This window comes from Coregonus clupeaformis, unplaced genomic scaffold (genome assembly GCF_020615455.1).
Source record: "Coregonus clupeaformis isolate EN_2021a unplaced genomic scaffold, ASM2061545v1 scaf0221, whole genome shotgun sequence".
Classification (NCBI taxonomy): domain Eukaryota; kingdom Metazoa; phylum Chordata; class Actinopteri; order Salmoniformes; family Salmonidae; genus Coregonus; species Coregonus clupeaformis.
This window is the reverse complement of record NW_025533676.1, coordinates 439,136-459,586: the sequence shown is the minus strand read 5'-3', so window position 1 is coordinate 459,586 and position 20,451 is coordinate 439,136. Positions and strand designations below refer to the sequence as shown.

The 20,451-nt window shown below is 42.4% G+C and overlaps 1 protein-coding gene across 1 annotated transcript; it reads left to right on the top strand.

The window, feature by feature from the left end:
* Nucleotides 1-5,202: 5,202 nt before the first annotated feature.
* On the top strand, nucleotides 5,203-19,848 carry LOC121535943 (methyltransferase N6AMT1). The gene is made up of 7 exons (XM_041843161.2): nucleotides 5,203-5,294; nucleotides 15,037-15,267; nucleotides 15,628-15,714; nucleotides 15,939-16,029; nucleotides 18,589-18,672; nucleotides 18,761-18,902; nucleotides 19,332-19,848. Exons 2-7 carry the CDS (start codon nucleotides 15,137-15,139, stop codon nucleotides 19,439-19,441), a joined length of 645 nt encoding a protein of 214 aa, XP_041699095.1. The 5' UTR covers nucleotides 5,203-5,294; nucleotides 15,037-15,136; the 3' UTR covers nucleotides 19,442-19,848.
* The last annotated feature ends 603 nt before the right edge of the window (nucleotides 19,849-20,451 follow it).

The following is a 20,451-nucleotide window of genomic DNA, read 5'->3' as shown; positions in this document are numbered from 1 at the left end:
CTTCGTATTCTGATAGAAGTCACATGTAAGTGTCAAGTGTAGACACAGCTATAGACGTCTATAATTGGTTCAGATTTGGTCCGAACCAAATTATAGACATCTATGTTTAAGCTAAATCAAGGCCTGTCCGGACCAAATCTGAACATCTATGTTTGGACCAAATATAGGTCGGTTCGGACCGGACGTCAGTGGATGATTGGTTCAGATTTTGTTCGGACCGGACCAAAAGTCTACGTCCATGGATTTTGAAATCAAGGCCATTCCAGACCATACAAAATAATGTTTTTGAAAGAAAATGAATAAAAATGCAGTCAAATGATTAGGGGTAAGCACTACTTGTCCTCTTCCAAACCTTCCAAAACAGAGGAGAGCGAAAGAAAGTAATCCGAATAATGTTTTTACTTGTCATTCAAGAGAGACCTGTGTCAGGAAAACACATACACATAGTGTACACACACGTGCACACACACACACACACACAATCAATTTCTGGGACGGTGTGTTTGTTCATTGTAAAGATCCATGCTGCCCTCCAGTGGCCACGGATGCTAAAATAAAGCTTTTGAGTAAAGTCAATAAACACCATCATCAGACCTTCACTCCATATTTATAGTTGCCCATGAAGGCATGGCAGATGAAAATATAGAGTCTTCATATTAGGGCAAATGCTTACAGACAACACTTTTTGTGTGTCATTGTATGTTGCCATTACAATTACCGCTTAACCTTGTTGCATTCCCTGTTCCCCCCTTCCCTCTTCAAAAGGACCACAATGGAAATAAGCTGTTAAGCTTTATTGTGTTATCCTTGATGATTTTCTTAAATTGTATGTGGAGGCGTCACCGGCTGGAGCGCCCTTATTTTACAAATTGTCAAATCAAATCAATTCAATCAATTCAATCAATCAATCCTAACTTCGCATTTTGACTTAAGTCTCCCATTGACATCAATACATGACTAAGTAAAAATGCAGCTTATTGGAAGTTAGAATTCTTTGACTAAGTGGAAATGTAGCTTTCGTGAAAGTTAGGATTTGCCCTGTAGAGGGTGACATCCTGGCTGAAGGTAGGGGGAGGCAGCAACGGGAGGGTTACTCAGATCCAGGTAAGAGTTACAGGCAGGTCCCAGGAGGTCAGAGGTCACAGAGAGGGAGGGCCATGAGCGTAGGTTGAGTAGGATCAGTGACACGACCAGGTGGGCTTAACTCAAGCCAGCACATCATCATTTTTCATACAACAGCTCATAGTACACAGAAATGTAAGGAAAGGAGCTATAGAGACACCCAATCATAACACTAGCGCCTTCGTGGCCACATCTGAGCAGCCCATAGGCCTGCAGTCAGTTATTGGTGTTCGGCCCATCTATGCCCCACCTGCAACGCGTAGCCTCCATTTGGTGTGTAGGCCCCTATTAATCCATGGCTCTCTTTGAGATCCAGGAATTTATACACTAAAAACAAGTTTGCCTTTTCAATCGCCGCTTGCAAAAATTACATGTTTTTATTGCCCTGTTTTTATGGTTCCCGGTCGTGTCTGTAATCCAGAGCGAAGGAGATCGTTAACGAGTTAAACAGCACATTTAGTGTTCTAACTGAGGCAATATGGCATAGAGTATACTAGCTCTGTATCCTAGCTCTGGTCCAGAGCGTTACGGTTGAAAAGCCTCAGCATCAGCAAGCCACACTTAACTCCCAGTACCAGCACTAATCCCACTAAGCATTTACCTAAAGCAACGTCTGTTTTTGGTCCTCTCTGGACCTGCTGTCTTTTTCTTTTCTTTTTTTGGTGCAGTCCGGCCCGGCCTTGATTTCAACATCCAAGGACGTTGATTTTTGGTCGAGTCCGGACCAAATCTGAACCAATCATAGACGTCTATGTTTGGTTCAGATTTGGTTCACCAGCCTTTATTTGGCCCAAACATAGACATCTATGTTTGGTTTAGATTTGGTCTGGTCCGGCCGGCCTTGATTTGGCCAAACATAGACGTCTATAATTGGTTCAGATTTGGTCCGGACTGGAACAAATCTGAACCAATCATGGACATCTATGTTTCACAAGTTTGGACAGCACAGTACAGTAGAGTAAAGCACAGCACAGTACAGTACAGTAGAGCACAGTAGAGTACAGTAAAGTAAAGTTACCCTACTTTACTCTAATGTACCCTACTCTACTGAACTAAACTGTACTGTGCTCTACTGAATTAAACTTTACTGCACTCTACTCTACTGAATAAAACTCTACTACACTCTACTGAATAAAACTGTACTGTCCTTTACCGTACCATACTCTACTGTGCTCTACTGTACTAAACTGTGCCGTAATGTGATGTTAAAACCTGTGAAACATTGCCTAGATGTCTGTGATTCGTTCAGATTTGGATCTCGTCTGCACCGACCAAATTTGTACTTGTTTGGGGGCGGGATTATTAGAATAATAACCAGCATGCTTTGCAAGTGTTTGGTTTTTACATTAATATTTTGGTCATTCAGCAGACGCTCTTATCCAGAGTGACTTACAGTCAGTGCATTCAACTAAGGTAGATAAACAACAACATATCACAGTCATAGCAAGAAAATAAAAATCTGTAACCGTTACTGAGTTATATTGTAGTTGAAGTGGTCTGTTGGTTTATGCTATCAGTTGGGCTACTTTGAACATCATTGCTGCCTGTTTCAAAGCTTTTGAAAAGGCTAACATAGGTGCATGTGACAGATGGGATCAACAATAAATATTCTGTTGCAATATTCAGTTCCCTCTTTCCAATATAAAGAGGCTTGTAAAATTATCATTGTGACATAATATCTACTTAATTGAGAACTTATTTGCAGTTCAAATTTGGCCATAGATGTATTTTTTTAACATCTGTAAATTACATATTTTCAACTTCTGGAAAATACCTCTTTTAGACATCTGGAAAATACGTATTTTCACATTTCGTTCAGCAACTAAAAGGCACCTGTTTTCAACATCCTGAAAATACATATTTTCAACATCTGTAAAATACATCTTTTACCTTTCATTCAGCACCTAAAATGCACCTGACATCAACGTTTGGAAAAGACGTCTAAAATATATATTTTCAATGTCATTTTGCTTACTGGGACAGGCCTATTTAATTAATATAGAAAGGGTAGTCTCTTTTCAGAATAGTTCACTGAAGCATGCAACAGCCTAGGTCTGTGTCCCAAATGTCACCCTATTCCCTTTAGTGACTACTTTTGAGCAGGGCCTATGAGTAGAATAGGGTGTCATTTGGTATGCAATTTAGGAATATCACCAGCAGGACACAGTGTCAACAAGGACGAACCCACCACCCGCCTGGTGCCTTCATGTCTGGTTATGGCGTGTAAGCCCAACACTCTGGGAGCAATAATATCACCAGTCTCTTTGGTTGTTAACCAACCCACATAAACTATAATGGCCATATGACACGCAGACTTGAGATATACACGCAGACTGCTGCGTGTACAGTACCAGTCAAAAGTTAGGACACACCGACTCATTCAAGGATTTTTCTTTATTTGTACTATTTTCTACATTGTAGAATAATACTGAAGACATCAAAACTATGAAATAACACATATGGAACCATGTAGAAACAAAAAGTGTTAAACAAATCAAAATATATTTTATATTTCAGATTCTTCAAATAGCCACCCTTTGCCTTGATGACAGCTTTGCACACTTTTGGCATTCTCTCAACCAGTTTCACCTGGAATGCTTTTCCAACAGTCTTGAAGGAGTTCCCACATATGCTGAGCACTTGTTGGCTGCCTTTCCTTCACTCTGCCGTCCGACTCATCCCAAATAATCTCAATTGGGTTGAGGTTGGGGGATTGTGGAGAGCCAGGTCATCTGATGCAGCACTCCATCACTCTCCTTCTTGGTAAAATAGTCCTTACACAGCCTGGAGGTGTGTTGGGTCATTGTCCTGTTGAAAAACAAATGATAGTCCCACTAAGCCCAAACCAGATGGGATGGCGTATCGCTGCAGAATGCTGTGGTAGCCATGCTGGTTAAGTGTGCCTTGTATTCTAAATAAATCACAGACAGTGTCACCAGCAAAGCACCCCCACACCATCACACCTCCTCCTCCATGCTTTACGGTGGGAACTACACATGCAGAGATCATCCGTTCACCCACAACGCATCTCACAAAGACACGGCGGTTGGAACCAAAAATCTCCAATTTGGATTCCAGACCAAAGGACACATTTCTACCGGTCTAATGTCCATTGCTCGTGTTTCTTGGCCCAAGCAGGTCTCTTCTTCTTATTGGTGTCCTTTAGTAGTGGTTTCTTTGCAGCAATTCGACCATGAAGGCCTGATTTACACAGTCCCCTCTGAACAGTTGATGTTGAGATGTGTCTGTGACTTGAACTCTGTGAAGCATTGATTTAGGCTGCAATTTCTGAGGCTGGTAACTCTAATGAACTTATCCTCTACAGCAGAGGTAACTCTGGGTCTTCCATTCCTGTGGCAGTCCTCATGAGAGCCAGTTTCATCATAGCGCTTGACGGCTTTTGCGACTGCACTTGAAGAAACTTTAAAAGTTATTGATATGTTGAGTGAACTTCATGTCTTAAAGTAATGATGGATTGTCGTTTCTCTTTGCTTATTTGAGCTGTTCTTGCCATAATATGGAATTGGTCTTATAGGGCTATCTTCTGTATAACCCCCGTACCTTATCACAACACAACTGATTGGCTCAAATGCATTAAGAAGGAAGGAAATTCCACAAATTAACTTTTAAGAAGGCACACCTATTAATTGAAATGCATTCCAGGTGACTACCTCATGAAGTTGGTTGAGAGAATGCCAAGCGTATGCAAAGCTGTCATCAAGGTAAGGGGTGGCTATTTGAAGAATCTCAAATATATTTTGATTTGTTTAACACTTTTTTGGTTACTACTTGATTCCATACGTGTTATTTCATAGTTTTGATGTCTACACTATTATTATACAATGTAGAAAATTGTACAAATAAAGAAAATCCCTTGAATGAGTAGGTGTGTCCAAACTTTTGACTGGTAGTGTATAGCTGCTGATGTTGATTTTAAAAAATCTGTACTGTTAGTTGACTCATTTCCCTCTAGTAACTTTTTTTTTCTACTCTTTTATTCTAATCTTCCACTTTAAAAAATAATAATTCCCATCATGATTATTGCAACCCGTCTGCTACTCAGGACTACAATTCCCACAATGCACTGCAACACAACAGGAAGAAACATCTAGCTTGCTTCACGTGCTCCTCTTCCTCAGCTTCAAACAAACGTATCATACCAAAAACTTCAGGTAAATGTAACTTGTAGCTATATAATCTAACAATGAACAATTGCTCTAACATTGTCAGCCAGTGTCGTTGAATTTGGCATGTAAATGCATTACATAGTGCAACGTCTTATAAACGCATTCTCGTAAGCCTAGCTAACGTTAGCTAGAACGCTAACGCGGGGTCATTCAGCTCTCCTCATCAAATCAGTCTACACCGACTAATACCGCGTTCAGAACAACTCAGAAATCTCCGACCTCCGAGCGTTCAAGACAACTGGGAACTCGGAAAAAACGAGATCCGACTGGGAAATATTGTGGAAAAGTTAAGTAATTTCAATAATTCAATTGACAAAGTGAAACTCATATCGTGGATTAATTACAGAAAAAGTGAAATAGTTCAAGCCTGTATTTGTTTAAATGATTATGGCTTACAGCTCATGAAAACCCCAAATTCAGTATCTCAGAAAATTAGAATATGACATAAGACCAGTGAAAAAAGGACATTGAATACAGACATGTCGGCCTTCTGAAAAGTATGTTCTTGTACATGCAGTCAGTACTTGGTTGGGGCGCCTTTTGCATGAATCACTGCATCTATGCGGCGTGGCATGGAGTCGATCAGCCTGTGGCACTGCTGAGGTGTTATGGAAGCCCAGGTTGCTTCGATAGCGGCCTTCAGCTCGTTTGCATTGTTGGGTCTCATATCTCATCTTCCTCTTGACAATACCCCATAAATTCTCTATGGGGTTCAGATCAGGCGAGATTGCTGGCCAATCAAGCACAGTAATCCCATGGTCATTGAACCAGGTATTGGTACCTTTGGCAGTGTGGGCAGGTGCCAAGTCCTGCTGGAAAATGAAATCACATCTCCATAAAGCTTGTCAGCAGAAGGAAGCATGAAGTGCTCTAACATTTCCTGGTAGACGGCTGAGTTGACTTTGGACTTGATGAAACACAGTGGACCAACACCAGAAGATGACATGGCTCCCCAAATCATCACTGACTGTGGAAACTTCACACTGGACTTCAAGCAACTTGGATTCTGTGCCTCCACTCTTCCTCCAGACTCTGGGACCTTGATTGCCAAATTAAATGCAAAATTGACTTTCATCTGAAAAGAGGACTTTGGACCACTGAGCGACAGACCAGTTATTTTTCTCCTTAGCCCAGGTAAGACACTTCTGACGTTGCCTCTGGTTCAGGAGTGGCTTGACACGAGGAATGCGACAGTTGTAGCCCATTTCCTGGATACGTCTGTGCGTGGTGGCTCTTGATGCACTGACTCCTGCCTCAGTCCACTCCTTGTGAAGCTCCCCCACATTTTTGAATGGCCTTTGCTTGACAATCCTCTCAAGGCTCCGGTTATCCCTGTTGCTTGTGCACCTTTTCCTACCACACTTCTTCCTTCCACTCGACTTTCCATGAATACGCTTGGATACAGCACTCTGTGAACAGCCAGCTTCTTTAGCAATGATCTTTTGAGGCTTTCCATCCTTGTGGAGGGTGTTGATGACTGTCTTCTGCACAACTGTCAAGTCAGCAGTCTTCCCCATGATTGTGAAGCCTACTGAACTGGACTGAGAGACCATTTAAAGCACATATGTCAGAGTCAAGGCCCGCGGGCCACATCCGGCCCGCGAGAAGGTTTTTTACGGCCCCTGGGATGATCTTGATTTATTATTAGAACCGGCCCGCAGACCGCAGCAAGCCGGCAGCCCGCAGATCTTTTACACGCACCAATACTACATTTCCCACAATGCAACGGTGACGCACCGAGCAGTAGGCTGCTTCATTTCAATATTTATTGGCACAGCAGTCGTCAGCATCACAGTAAAATTAACTTTCAGATACCCATCAAAAATGGCAAACGGAAGGTGGACACTGAGAACCGGGGGTTTCAAACAAGGTGGGAGTCGGAGTATATGTTCACGGAGGTAGCTGGAAAACCTGTGTGTCTTCTGTGTGAGAAAGTGTGGCGGTACTGAAAGAGTATAATCTGAGACGACATTATGAAACGAAACACGCGGACAAAAACAAGAATATGGACATGGAACAAAGGCTACAAAAGGCAGAGGAATTAAAACGAGGCCTCAAATCTCGACAGGCTCTGTTCAAAAGCCAAATCACAAGGCCAGGCTGCTGTCAAGGCCAGTTTTATTTTGGCAGAAGAGATCGCTAAATCAGCCCGGCCATTTACGGAGGGGGATTTCATCAAAAACTGCATGATTAAAGTTTGTGACGAAGTTTGCCCAGAAAAAGGCAACTCTTTTTAAATGTGAGTCTGAGCAGAAACACCATTGCCGAGAGAGTAGACCAGTTGTCCATCAATCTAAAAGAGCAGCTTGTGAAAAAGGGAAAAGATTTCATTGCATATTCCTTGGCTGTGGATGAGAGCACCGACATTTCTGACATTGCCCAGTTGTCAATTTTCATCCGCGGAGTGGACTCCAGCCTAAGCGTGACAGAGGAGTTTTTGGCTTTACGTCCTATGCATGGCACAACTACGGGGCATGATTTGTATGAAGAGGTGTCAAGATGTGTAAATGAGATGGAGCTGCCTTGGGAAAAACTTCGTGGGTTTGACAACCGACGGAGCACCTGCGATGTGTGGACACAGGAGCGGACTGGTGGCGAAGATACGGGAAAAGATGCAAGAGGAAAACGCGACAGGTGAGCTGACAGCTTATCATTGTATCATACACCAGGAAGCGTTGTGCGGTAAAGCCTTGAAAATGGAGCATGTAATGAGCATCATCACGCGCACAGTTAACTTTATCAGAGCCAAAGGTTTGAATCACCGCCAGTTCAAGGCATTTCTGACGGAGTTAGAAACGGAGCATGGTGATTTGCCTTATCACACAGAGGTGCGATGGCTAAGCCAGGGAAAGGTGCTTCAAAGATGTTTCGAGCTTCGTGAGGAGATTTGTCTGTTCTTGGACAGCAAAGGGAAAGACACAACACAACTCCGAGACGAAATGTTTCTGTGTGAAATGGCTTTTCTGTGTGACATTACGAGTCATCTGAATGCAATGAACTTGCAGCTGCAGGGTCGGGATCATGTCATCTCTGATATGTACAGTACAGTGAAGGCATTTAAAACCAAACTGACTCTGTGGGAGACGCAGATGCGGAAAGAAAATTTGAGCCACTTTCCCAGCTGCCAGACCATGAAAGAGAAGCTCTCTACCAGTGCGTTCCCGAGCGCACAGTTGGCTGATAAAATAGGTATGCTTGCCGCTGACTTTCGACGCCTGATTTGCTGACTTTGAAGCACAAAAAAGCAGGTTGGAACTGCTCGGTAACCCATTTGCTGTTGACGTGGAAAGCTCACCACCAAACCTCCAAATGGAGTTGATTGACCTCCAATGCAATGATGCACTGAGGGCAAAATATGCGGCAGTGGGTGCTGCGGAGTTCGCCCGTTTCCTCCCGACACAATGCCCCAGCTGCGCATCCAGGCTGCTCAAACGTTGTCTATGTTTGGCAGCACATACCTGTGTGAACAACTGTTTTCTTTGATGAACCTGAACAAAACATCACACAGAAGTCGACTTACTGCTGAACACCTCCACTCAATTCTGAGGATTTCCTCAGCTCAGAGCCTTACCCCGAACATTGATGAACTTGTGGAAAAGATGGGACACCACCAAGTATCACCCTCAACCTCAAACAAGTGAACATTACTGTGCAGTCACATATTTAGAGTTTTTACTCAGTTCAAGTTTAAAAGTTAAAGTTTAATATTTGTTTTCACTGCATGTTACTTCTCCTTAAACAAAGTGTTGTTTTTGATTAATAGATTTTTGCACTTTATTTTATTGTATTTCAATCCAATTATATTTTAAAAATATTTCAGTTGAGTGGATGATAGAAAATTGCTATTATTGTTTTTTTCTTTTAAGTAAATTTAGCCCACTTTTGCTAAAATAGAAAATATAGGCTACTGATGGTGCCTTGAATACCGGTTTCTTTCATTTAATGTTCATGTTATGGGGATTTTTATATAAAGGAAATTTGTCTTTTGTGTCTGTTGAAAATTAAAGATTACTGACAGAGCCATAAGAAAATATTGCTTTATTTATCTGATCATATTGGAATATATTTGTTAGGTTTTCAGTAGGTTCAATTAGGTTCACTAGACTATATGCGTCATTTAAAAAATGTTCAATGAACATTCGAACAGTCCGGCCCTCGGCTTGTAGCTAAATTTTTTATTTGGCCCTCCGTCCATTTGACTTTGACACCCCTGATTTAAAGGCTCAGGAAACTTTGCAGGTGTTTTGAGTTAGTAGCTGATTAGAGTGTGACTCCTTGAGTCTACAATATTGAACTTTTTCACAATATTCTAATTTTCTGAGATACTGAATTTGGGGTTTTCATGAGCTGTAAGCCTTAATCATCAAGATTAAAACAAATACAGGCTTGAACTATTTCACTTTTTGTGTAATTAATCCATGATATGAGTTTCACTATGTCAATTGAATTATTGAAATTACTTAACTTTTCCACAATATTCTAATTTATTGAGCTGCACCTGTATATTTGGAGTCTTTGGCCAAGTCGGGAACTCGGGCCTCTTTCCAGAGCTCTGACTTTCTGACCTGAAGATCAATGAGTCATGATTAATCTCGTATTTTTCAGAGTTCCCAGTTGTCTTGAACGCACCAATAACACCGGTATAGACAAATATTTTTTTATAACTAAACCAAGCTAGATCACAGCCTGTCATTTCTAATGGGAACAAATGAGTCAGTGGTTCGAACAAGCAAGGAGGTGGGCAGAGTCAGGCTAGGATAGGCTCCTATTGGCGTGTTTTAGCCTGCATCTGCATATTTCTGTTAGGGAACACCTACTCTGTGAAGTGTGCCTGTGCAATAACCCAATTCGCCTTTGCGCTCCTTCTAACAACGCAATTTTAAAAAACGTTTAGAAAGGGTAAAGTTCCCTTTTAATCGCTACATTGGTGGCTGCTGTGGGATAGTCTCTCAGGCCACTGTTGGATGTGTTCCCCTGTTTTATGTGCAGGGACCTTCCAGAGAAAGGGGATAGTGAAGCCTCCCTGTATATGAGTGAGTTACTGCCTCTGCACAGAAGTCCAGGCTTTTATGGTACAGGTACAGTGAGGGAAAAAAGTATTTGATCCCCTGCTGATTTTGTACGTTGCCCACTGACAAAGAAATTATCAGTCTATAATTTTAATGGTAGGTTTATTTGAACAGTGAGAGACAGAATAACAACAAAAAAATCCAGAAAAACGCATGTCAAAAATGTTATAAATTGATTTGCATTTTAATGAGGGAAATAAGTATTTGACCCCCTCTCAATCAGAAAGATTTCTGGCTCCCAGGTGTCTTTTTATACAGGTAACGAGCTGAGATTAGGAGCACAATTTTAAAGGGAGTGCTCCTAATCTCAGTTTGTTACCTGTATAAAAGACACCTGTCCACAGAAGCAATCAATCAGATTCCAAACTCTCCACCATGGCCAAGACCAAAGAGCTCTCCAAGGATGTCAGGGACAAGATTGTAGACCTACACAAGGCTGGAATGGGCTACAAGACCATCGCCAAGCAGCTTGGTGAGTAGGTGACAACAGTTGGCGGGATTATTCGCAAATGGAAGAAACACAAAATAACTGTCAATCTCCCTCGGCCTGGGGCTCCATGCAAGATCTCACCTCGTGGAGTTGCAATGATCATGAGAATGGTGAGGAATCATCCCAGAACTACATGGGAGGATCTTGTCAATGATCTCAAGGCAGCTGGGACCATAGTCACCAAGAAAATAATTGGTAACACACTACGCCGTGAAGGACTGAAATCCTGCAGCGCCCGCAAGGTCCCCCTGTTCAAGAAAGCACATATACAGGCCCATCTGAAGTTTGCCAATGAACATCTGAATGATTCAGAGGAGAACTGGGTGAAAGTGGTGGTCAGATGAGACCAAAATGGAGCTCTTTGGCATCAACTGAACTCGCCGTGTTTGGAGGAGGAGGAATGCTGCCTATGACCCCAAGAACACCATCGCCACCGTCAAACATGGAGGTGGAAACATTATGCTTTGGGGGTGTTTTTCTGCTAAGGGGACAGGACAACTTCACCGCATCAAAGGGACGATGGACAGGGCCATATACCGTCAAATCTTGGGTGAGAACCTCCTTCCCTCAGCCAGGGCATTGAAAATGGGTCGTGGATGGGTAGTCCAGCATGACAATGACCCAAAACACACGGCCAAGGCAACAAAGGAGTGGCTCAAGAAGAGGCACATTAATGTCCTGGAGTGGCCTAGCCAGTCTCCAGACCTTAATCCCATAGAAAATCTGTGGAGGGAGCTGAAGGTTCGAGTTGCCAAATGTCAGGCTCGAAACCTTAATGACTTGGAGAAGATCTGCAAAGAGGAGTGGGACAAAATCCCTCCTGAGATGTGCGCAAACCTGGTGGCCAACTACAAGAAACGTCTGACCTCTGTGATTGCCAACAAGGGTTTTGGCACCAAGTACTAAGTCATGTTTTGCAGAGGGGTCAAATACTTATTTCCCTCACTAAAATGCAAATCAATTTATAACATTTTTGACATGCGTTTTTCTGGATTTTATTGTTGTTATTCTGTCTCTCACTGTTAAAATAAACCTACCATTAAAATTATAGACTGATCATGTCTTTGTCAGTGGGCAAACGTACAAAATCAGCAGGGGATCAAATACTTTTTTTCCTCACTGTAGTAGTGCACAAGGTCCCCGGTTCAAACCCTACTCTGACCTTTCCTCGAGCAATTCCATGGCAACGGAATTCCTGAGACTCAGATTTCTCACTTTAAAATTATACCAAACAAAAAACATTGAAATCAAAGTTTAACAAACCAGACAACTCTATGCACATTTGAACTGTGCAGATAACGTTTCATAACACAATAAAACTGAGGGAGATTTTACTGTAATTCTGTTACCAAACTTTGCATTTGCACAGTTTTTGCAGTAAATGATTGTTTAGTTTTTTTTACAGTGTAAATTATTCAATGTAGTCATTGTGCATAGTTGTATGGTTTCTTAAACTTTCAAACCAATGTTTGTAATACATTTTAAAGTCTCAGCATAATTCAGTTACAGTGGAATTGCCCCCTCCTCAATCACTACTTAAATATACTAAACAAAAATGTAAATGCAACATCTAAAGTGTTGGTCCCATGTTTCATGAGCTGAAATAAAAGATCCCAGAAATGTTCCATACGCACAAAAAGCTAATCTGGGTGCTCGTCGTCCTCACCAGGGTCTTGACCTGACTGCAGTTCGGCGTTGTAACTGACTTCAGTGGGCAAATGCTCACCTTCGATGGCCACTGGCACGCTGGATAAGTGTGCTCTTCACGGATTAATCCTGGTTTCAACTGTACCGGGCAGATGGTAGACAGCGTGTCGTGTAGGCGAGCGGTTTGCTGATGTCAACGTTGTGAACAGAGTGCCCCATGGTGGCGGTGGGGTTATGGTATGGGCAGGCATAAACTACGGACAACAAACACAATTGCATTTTATTTCATTTGAATGCACAGAGATACCATGACGAGATCTTGAGGCCCATTGTCGTGCCATTCATCCGCCTCATGTTTCGGCATGATAATGCAAGGCCCCATGTTGTAAGGATCTGTACACAATTCCTGGAAGCTGAAAATGTCCCAGTTCTTCCATGGCCTGCATACTCACCGGCCTGCATACTCACCAGACATGTCACCCATTGAGCATGTTTAGGATGCTCTGGATCGACGGTTATGACAGCGTGTTCCAGTTCCCGCCAATATCCACCAACTTCACACAGCCATTGAAGAGTGACAACATTCCACAGGCCACAATCAGCAGCCTGATCAACTCTATGTGAAGGAGATGTGTCGCGCTGCTTTAGGCAAATGGTGGTCACACCAGATACTGACTGGTTTTCTGATCCATGTCCCTATCTTCTTTTTTTTCTTCTTTTTTTTTAAAGGTATCTGTGACCAACAGATGCATATCTGCATTCCCAGTAGGGCTGGGCGGTATACCGTATTTTACAATATACCAGTATTGATGCACGGACCGGTTTGGGTTTTTACTTTACCTTCTACAACGTTATTTGAATGTTTGGTTTGTTAAATGTGATATCCCGTGTGTAATGTCCATTTTTATAGTTTACTTCGCTACTTGAGTCATCTCTCTCCATGCCGCTTTCCACACAGACCTAGCCCCGCCCGCTGTCACTTAAGGCACGAGACACTCGCGTTTAGATTCCTAATGGTCAATTCAGCACATGCAACAATGTTGATGACAACGATGCTGTTTTCACTTGCTTCTTAATATAAATCCACTAGCGTTCTATAATTAGACTATTAGTTTGTGTTTCTTACATCTGCAAAACAGCTAGTTTGTCATTTCTTAGTAAGTTGGACCTAAATCTTGTTAGCCACTAATGCTAATCGCTAGCTAATACATGTACTGAGTCAGAGCAAACGAACTAGCTATACAGCCTGATAATACCAGTAATATCTGTATGTTTTTTGTGCAACAGTATCTTTTAAATCAAAGAGGAATATGTTAGCTACATGAAGTAGCTAAGAGAAAACATAGGGTCCCCTAATAATCACTTGTCAACACTTGGTTGCTACCCTGTCACAATAACTCCTCCCTGGCATTTTCATTTGTTGTCATTTCAAACACTGCATTCAAAGTGCTCGCTATTATATTCTAACTATAGAATTAGAATAATCATTATTTTTCCATGATTCCAACAGTTCGCCCAAGTGTTTTGCTCTAAATCGCAAGTAAAATCGCAATTGCAACATTTGGTTAAAAATAAGGCATAGATTGTTTGCCCATATCGTGCCCTACATGGCAGTGTGGAAATGATCTCAAATGAGTGCAGGAAATGCAGAAATGGATGAAAATGTTGAATATTATGTGGTTGAATTGAACAGGATAAAACAATCAGAATGGAGAAAGACCCATTGAAATCACTTAGAATGTATGTGTTGCCACCCTAGGGTCACGCACTACTCATAAAGCAAATGTTGAACTTTTATTATTCAAAAACATCAAATAGTGTCTAATTAAAAAAATATATTGTGATATGATATTTTGGCCATATCGCCCAGCCCTAATTCCCAGTCATGTGAAATCCATAGATTAGGGCCTAATGAATTTATTTAAATTGACTGATTTCCTCAAATGAACTGTAATATTTTTGTTCAGTGTAGGTTTATGACCCACAGCTACTTAAATATGTCTATGCACCACAGCATCGTGCCTAGCAGTTTATTAAAGTGAAAGTTAGTTGTTTATGAGTGTATAATGGTCATCAGACATTGTAAATGGCACCCAGAAAATACTCTTCTTAGCCTAATCCTTTTGTTTTTCCACACTTTTACATGGCTGGAGGCGTTTGGTGCAGTTAAAACACTGCTTGTTAAAATGTCGAAAATATGTGAAAATACTGTCATTAAGTTTTAACAGCTTCATGAAATGTTAAGAACTTCTATTGAACTCAGTCATTGGTTGCGCTCCCTAAAAAACATTTATGCCTATGGTCAGTGGTCTCAGAATTATGGCCACCCAAGGCGCTGTTTTGGTTCATTTAGTGCAGTTGTTATTTCTTGGCTGAAATTACTTCCTATGACCATCCAATAACCCCTTGACCTCTACCAGTTGTCTGAAATCTATCCTGTCTCAGAGTTCCAGCACTTTGTGTCAACCTTAGGATGACAGACATTTACCTAAGAGTTCTGTGTGTGTCCATCTCTGTACAGCATCTAGTCGGGCCAAATGAGTGGACCATCAAGGATGGCCTCATGACGTGGAGCACATCACTGTCCCCTGCCTGACATTGTGTGTAAACCAGTGGGCCAGATGTCCTATCCCACCCCCTTGTACTCCCACGCGGGCCGCGGGCCTTTCACTGACGTGTACGAGCCAGCTGAGGACTCCTTCCTCTTGATCGATGCCCTTGAGCAGGATGCTGACAGACTGAAGAAAATTAGGTGAGCGGATTGTGACGATACCTGTGTTGTATTCATTAGTGCACACCGTAGCAAAACATTTTGCAACAGTAAATGCTTTGCAACAAAAATGAGTTTCTTATTGGACCAGTTCAGGTAGCCCTTCCCTGTTTCGATCTGTTTGGTATCTAGTGAAAATGACCCTTGGTTGTGTTCATTAGGCACCAAACGGAAGAAAACAGATTGAAAAGGGAGGGACTCCCTGGATTTGTCCAATAAGAATTTTCGCTTTCCGTTGCAAAACGGTTTCAAATGTTTTCTGTTGCGTGCCCTAATGAACACCACCCTAATACCTGTTACTGGTCAACAATACAGTTACTGACCTTTGACCCTCTCCTCCAGCCCCTCTGTGTGTCTAGAGGTGGGCAGTGGCTCTGGGGTGGTGTCCGCCTTCCTGGCATCCGTGATCGGACCTACAGCTCTATACCTGTGAGTAGGTGTGTGTGACAGTGAGTGAGCGAGGGACTCTGACTGACTGACTGTTTGTTGGTTTGTTTGTTAGCATGTGCGTTAGTAACATGCCTATATCTGTTTAGGACATTTTGTAAAAGATACCTTTGTCTAGAGGGCTTGTGACTTGTATGTGTGTTTGACTGGTGTGTGTTTGACGTTTGACTTGTGTGTGTGTGTGTGTGTGTGTGTGTCCTCCCCAGCTGTACCGACGTGAACCCCGAAGCAGCCCAGTGCACTCTGGAGACGTCTCGCTGTAACGGCGTTAATCTGCAGCCCATCATCACGGACTTGGTGAGACACACACACACTAGGGATGTGCATCTTTCCCTTTCAAAACGATTAAATACGTATCTAGATACATGGGCTCAGATACGATACAGGAACGATACGTTTTGGTTTGAAACGATTCAGTTTGATTAGAGGAACAAATTAATGCGATTCAGTTCGATGCCATCCGCCCCTAACAATGTGAGTCGTTGTCCACAAAGCGGCACGGCGGGCTGTCTAGCTCCCGCCTATCCTTTCTTTGGATTGGTGGATACATCTCATTATTCTAATCCTTTTTTGAATATTCGATGGTTGTTGACGTCAACAACCTGTATTCAATGGAGAGAGATGCTGTGCTACTAGCCTCATGCCATGAATATGCATAGCCATCTTGAGACAACTCCGATATAAAGTTATCTTTCTCAAAGTTGCCGGGATGTCACGTGTCCTACTTATCTCAATACACTCATAACTTAAGCATTACGAAATTTCTATTCGATCAAATAAATCTCACATAGCAGATAATCTATAAAAATGTTGCTGACCAAATTAGACACTCATTGACCTCCATACAAAAACTCCTTGCTTGGTGGGCGAAACAACGCTACCTGCTGGAGGGAGACAGATTTTCCACAGAGTTGGGACTCTCTCTTCCTCTCTCTCTGATTTACATTTTAGTCATTTAGCAGACGCTCTTATCCAGAGCGACTTACAGTTAGTGAGTGCATACATTAATTATTATTAGATTTTTTCATACTGGCCCCCCGTGGTAATCGAACCCACAACCTGGCGTTGCAAACGCCATGCTCTACCAACTGAGCTACATCCCTGCCGGCCATTCCCTCCCCTACCCTGGACGACGCTGGGCCAATTGTGCGCCGCCCCATGGGTCTCCTGGTCGCGGCCGGCTACGACAGAGCCATAAGGGAAACTGGGCATCTACCACCCAACTATCAGATAAGGGGGGCAATGTTTGCTTTTTGTCCCCTCACTTTTGATCTGAAATCACCATCATCCACTAATACATTTTTCATTTTTGCAGATTCAAGGTGTTTGAGCTAGTAATGTATCAATATTTATCTTTAAAAACCAGCTATGATATAGCCAATGAATATATACCACAACTTTGGATTTCACCCCATCTCAAAATCGAATGCTTTTCAGTTCCTCCTGAGTCAGGGTTGCCATGTTCGTAGTTTTCAAGCGAAATTGGGCTACTTTGAAAACGATGTCACGGGTGAAAATGTATTGTTCGCGGGTTTTTGGGCTAGTTGAAAGTTGCACCGCGGACGCCATGGCAAATGTATTTGACCTTGACCTGCTCAGGGCCTAAAATGAACACAGGTCTGCCAAATGCGGATAGATTTGGGCATTGGCGGGTCTATTTCACCAGCCACGTTGGCGGGTGGTCAGAGCTCCACAGTGTGAGCATTTCACTCGCATTTGTGAATAAAAATAGTCAAGGATGATCACATTTATAGTAAAATGCTGCAGTAGCTGTTTTCAAAGTATTTCTGCCGTTTGGCTTCATAGCTTGTAAATTAATCGCACAAAGTCAAGGAACTACGAATCCTATAGCCTATCCCACCTCGCGCTGGAACACTGCCTGGCTGGGGACTGTGTGCATGTGAAGAGCTGAGTGGAAGATTAATTTTTAGAAGCTTTGCCCACAGGCATAAAAGTCGGTCTAATTTACTTGAAACGAAAGTAAGAGAGACTTTGTCCTTGTTTCTTGGCTATTTACATTGTTTTGTTCACAAGCTAGTTTGTTTTTCAATGTTTGAGTTTAAACTGCTAGGGAAGGGAAGACAATGCTGCTACAAATCAGACTCAATCTCACAGGCACAACGTGACTCTAGTCACATTACCACGGTAACCTCATAGCCCTTAAAGGGGCAGGTGAACTTTTGTCTCATCTGTGATATATTTTGGTTAAAAGACTCAGGTCACAAAAAATCATTAAATTAAACAATATACCACATTACTTCTTACTAGTAAAACATTTGTTTTAGAAACATTACAAAGCATGCTCATCTGTTTTTTGTTTTGTTGGTGTAATCTTTCAGAGAAAAACAATAATTTTGGCTGTTAAAAAAATCTGAGTGGCTGGTTTTAAATCTACCTGCCACAGATGCTGGTGGACCAAAACGTTAATTTTAGGCCCTGGACCTGCTGCTGACTATCAGGCAGTGAGGCAGGCTGTTGCTGAGTGAGTGAGTCATGGGGAGGGCAGGAGGGGTGTGTGTGTGTTTTGAGAGAGTACTGCAGCAGGCAGCATAGTCCACTATTGGTCACGTGAGTGAGAGGAGCCAGAGCAGCGCTCGGCATGACACATTTTTACCAGTTGTAGTTAGGCTATTTAACTCGTCATTATGGAGACACCCCTTTTTATTCCAAACCATTTTCCATTTAAGTGAAAATGCCAGAGAAGCCAGTGTTTGGAGGATATATTGGCACAGATGTTGGGCAAACCGTGCCAATATATCCTCCAAACACCGGCACACACAGGCCTGGTGAGAAAGATAAACACACTTCCTCTTCATTTGTTTACCCCAACTTCACATCTGTCCTTCTCCGTTTTAGGTGGACTCTCTCTTGCCAAGGTTGTGTGGAAAAGTGGACGTTCTTTTATTCAACCCTCCTTATGTCGTCACACCATCAGAAGAGGTAGAAAACCAGACTACGATAGTGACGGAATTGTGTTTACAGTATGCGTGTTTGTATACTGCAACATCTGTGTGTGTGTGTGTGTCAGGTGGGTAGCCAGGGCATCGAGGCAGCCTGGGCTGGTGGGAGGTGGGGCCGAGAGGTGATGGACAGGTTCTTCCCCCTGCTTCCAAAGCTACTGTCTAATCAGGGGTTGTTTTACCTGGTCACTGTGGCAGAGAACAACCCAGGTGAGCCTCCCACTTCCTCTCTCGGTTTTGACTTCTTGGTTTGGGATGTATATCTCAGTCTACATTGATACATGCTACAATGGATACGTTACATACGGCCTGATGTTATTTGGCATTGATTAATTTTTTACTACCTTTGTGAGAAAAGCGGTCTACCCTGCATAGCTTGTTTAGGTCCATGGTTAGAATACCACTCCTTGGAATATGTTTCTGTCATTTGTGCAGAATGAGTGAGTGACACTATGACTGCAGTATGTAGGTGGGATCATTAAAATGTAATTACCATTGAATACCACAACACTGGTCTCTGCAACAAAACAAAGTGTTTCTTATTGGACAAATCTAGACAATTTATCCCTGTTTCAGTTCGTTTCCTTCCATCTGATACCTAATGAACACTACCTTACTGTAACCTGTTTCTTCCACCAGAGGAGATCACCACTTTGCTGAGGAAGTCTGGCCTGCAGGGGGTGCCCTGTCTGTCCAGACGAACTGGGCCAGAGAGCCTCTCTGTGCTGCGCTTCCACAGAACAATGTGACCCTCCCTGTCCCTCGACCACAGCTGAACCACAGACGAGACCATGAACCTGCTGCTCCGACCACAGCGGGTTCAGCTTAATCTCAACAACCAGGAGTGGTAAACTGATCCCTCCCAAGGACAGGACCGTAAATTGAGTGAAAACCATCGTGGGTTCATAGCAGCATTGGTCAAATAAGTGACCATGTCTCGAGACCTTTACCCAATGCACTATACAGTACAAAGGCTCACAGGTTGTCCATGCTAAGGAGTGTTCAAGTTTCCTTGAACCTGTTTGTATTGGGAGAGGATCCAGTCTGTGTCAGTATTGAAGACATGTTGTACATGTACAGTACCAGGTTGAACTGACATGCTGACTACCAGTGATGTAAAGTACTTAAGTAAAAAATACCTTAAGTAGTACTTTAAGTAGTTTTTTGGGGTATCTGTACTTTACTATTTATATTTTTGGCAACTTTGACTTCATTACATTCCTAAAGAAAATGTACTTTTTACTCCATACATTTTACCTGACACCCAAATGTACTCGTACACTTATCAAGAGCATATCCCTGGTCATCCCTACTGCCTCTGATCTGGTGGACTCACTAAACACAAATGCTTCTTTTGTAAATTACAGTGCTATGAAAAAGTATTTGCCCCCTTTCTAATTTTCTCTACTTTCGCATATTTGTGATACTGAATGTTATCAGATCGTCAACCAAAACCTAATATTAGATAAAGGGAACATAAGTGAACAAATAACACAACAATTACATATTTATTTCATAAACAAAGTTATGCAACACCCAATTCCCCTGTGTGAAAAAGTAATTGCCCCCTTACACTCAATAACTGGTTGTGCCACCTTTAGCTGCAATGACTCCAACCAAATGCATCCTGTAGTTCTTTATCAGCCTCTCACGTCGCAGTGGAGGAATTTTGGCCCACTCTTCCATGCAGAACTGCTTTAACTCAGTGACGTGTGGGTTTTCAAGCATGAACTGCTCGTCTCAAGTCCTGCAACATCTC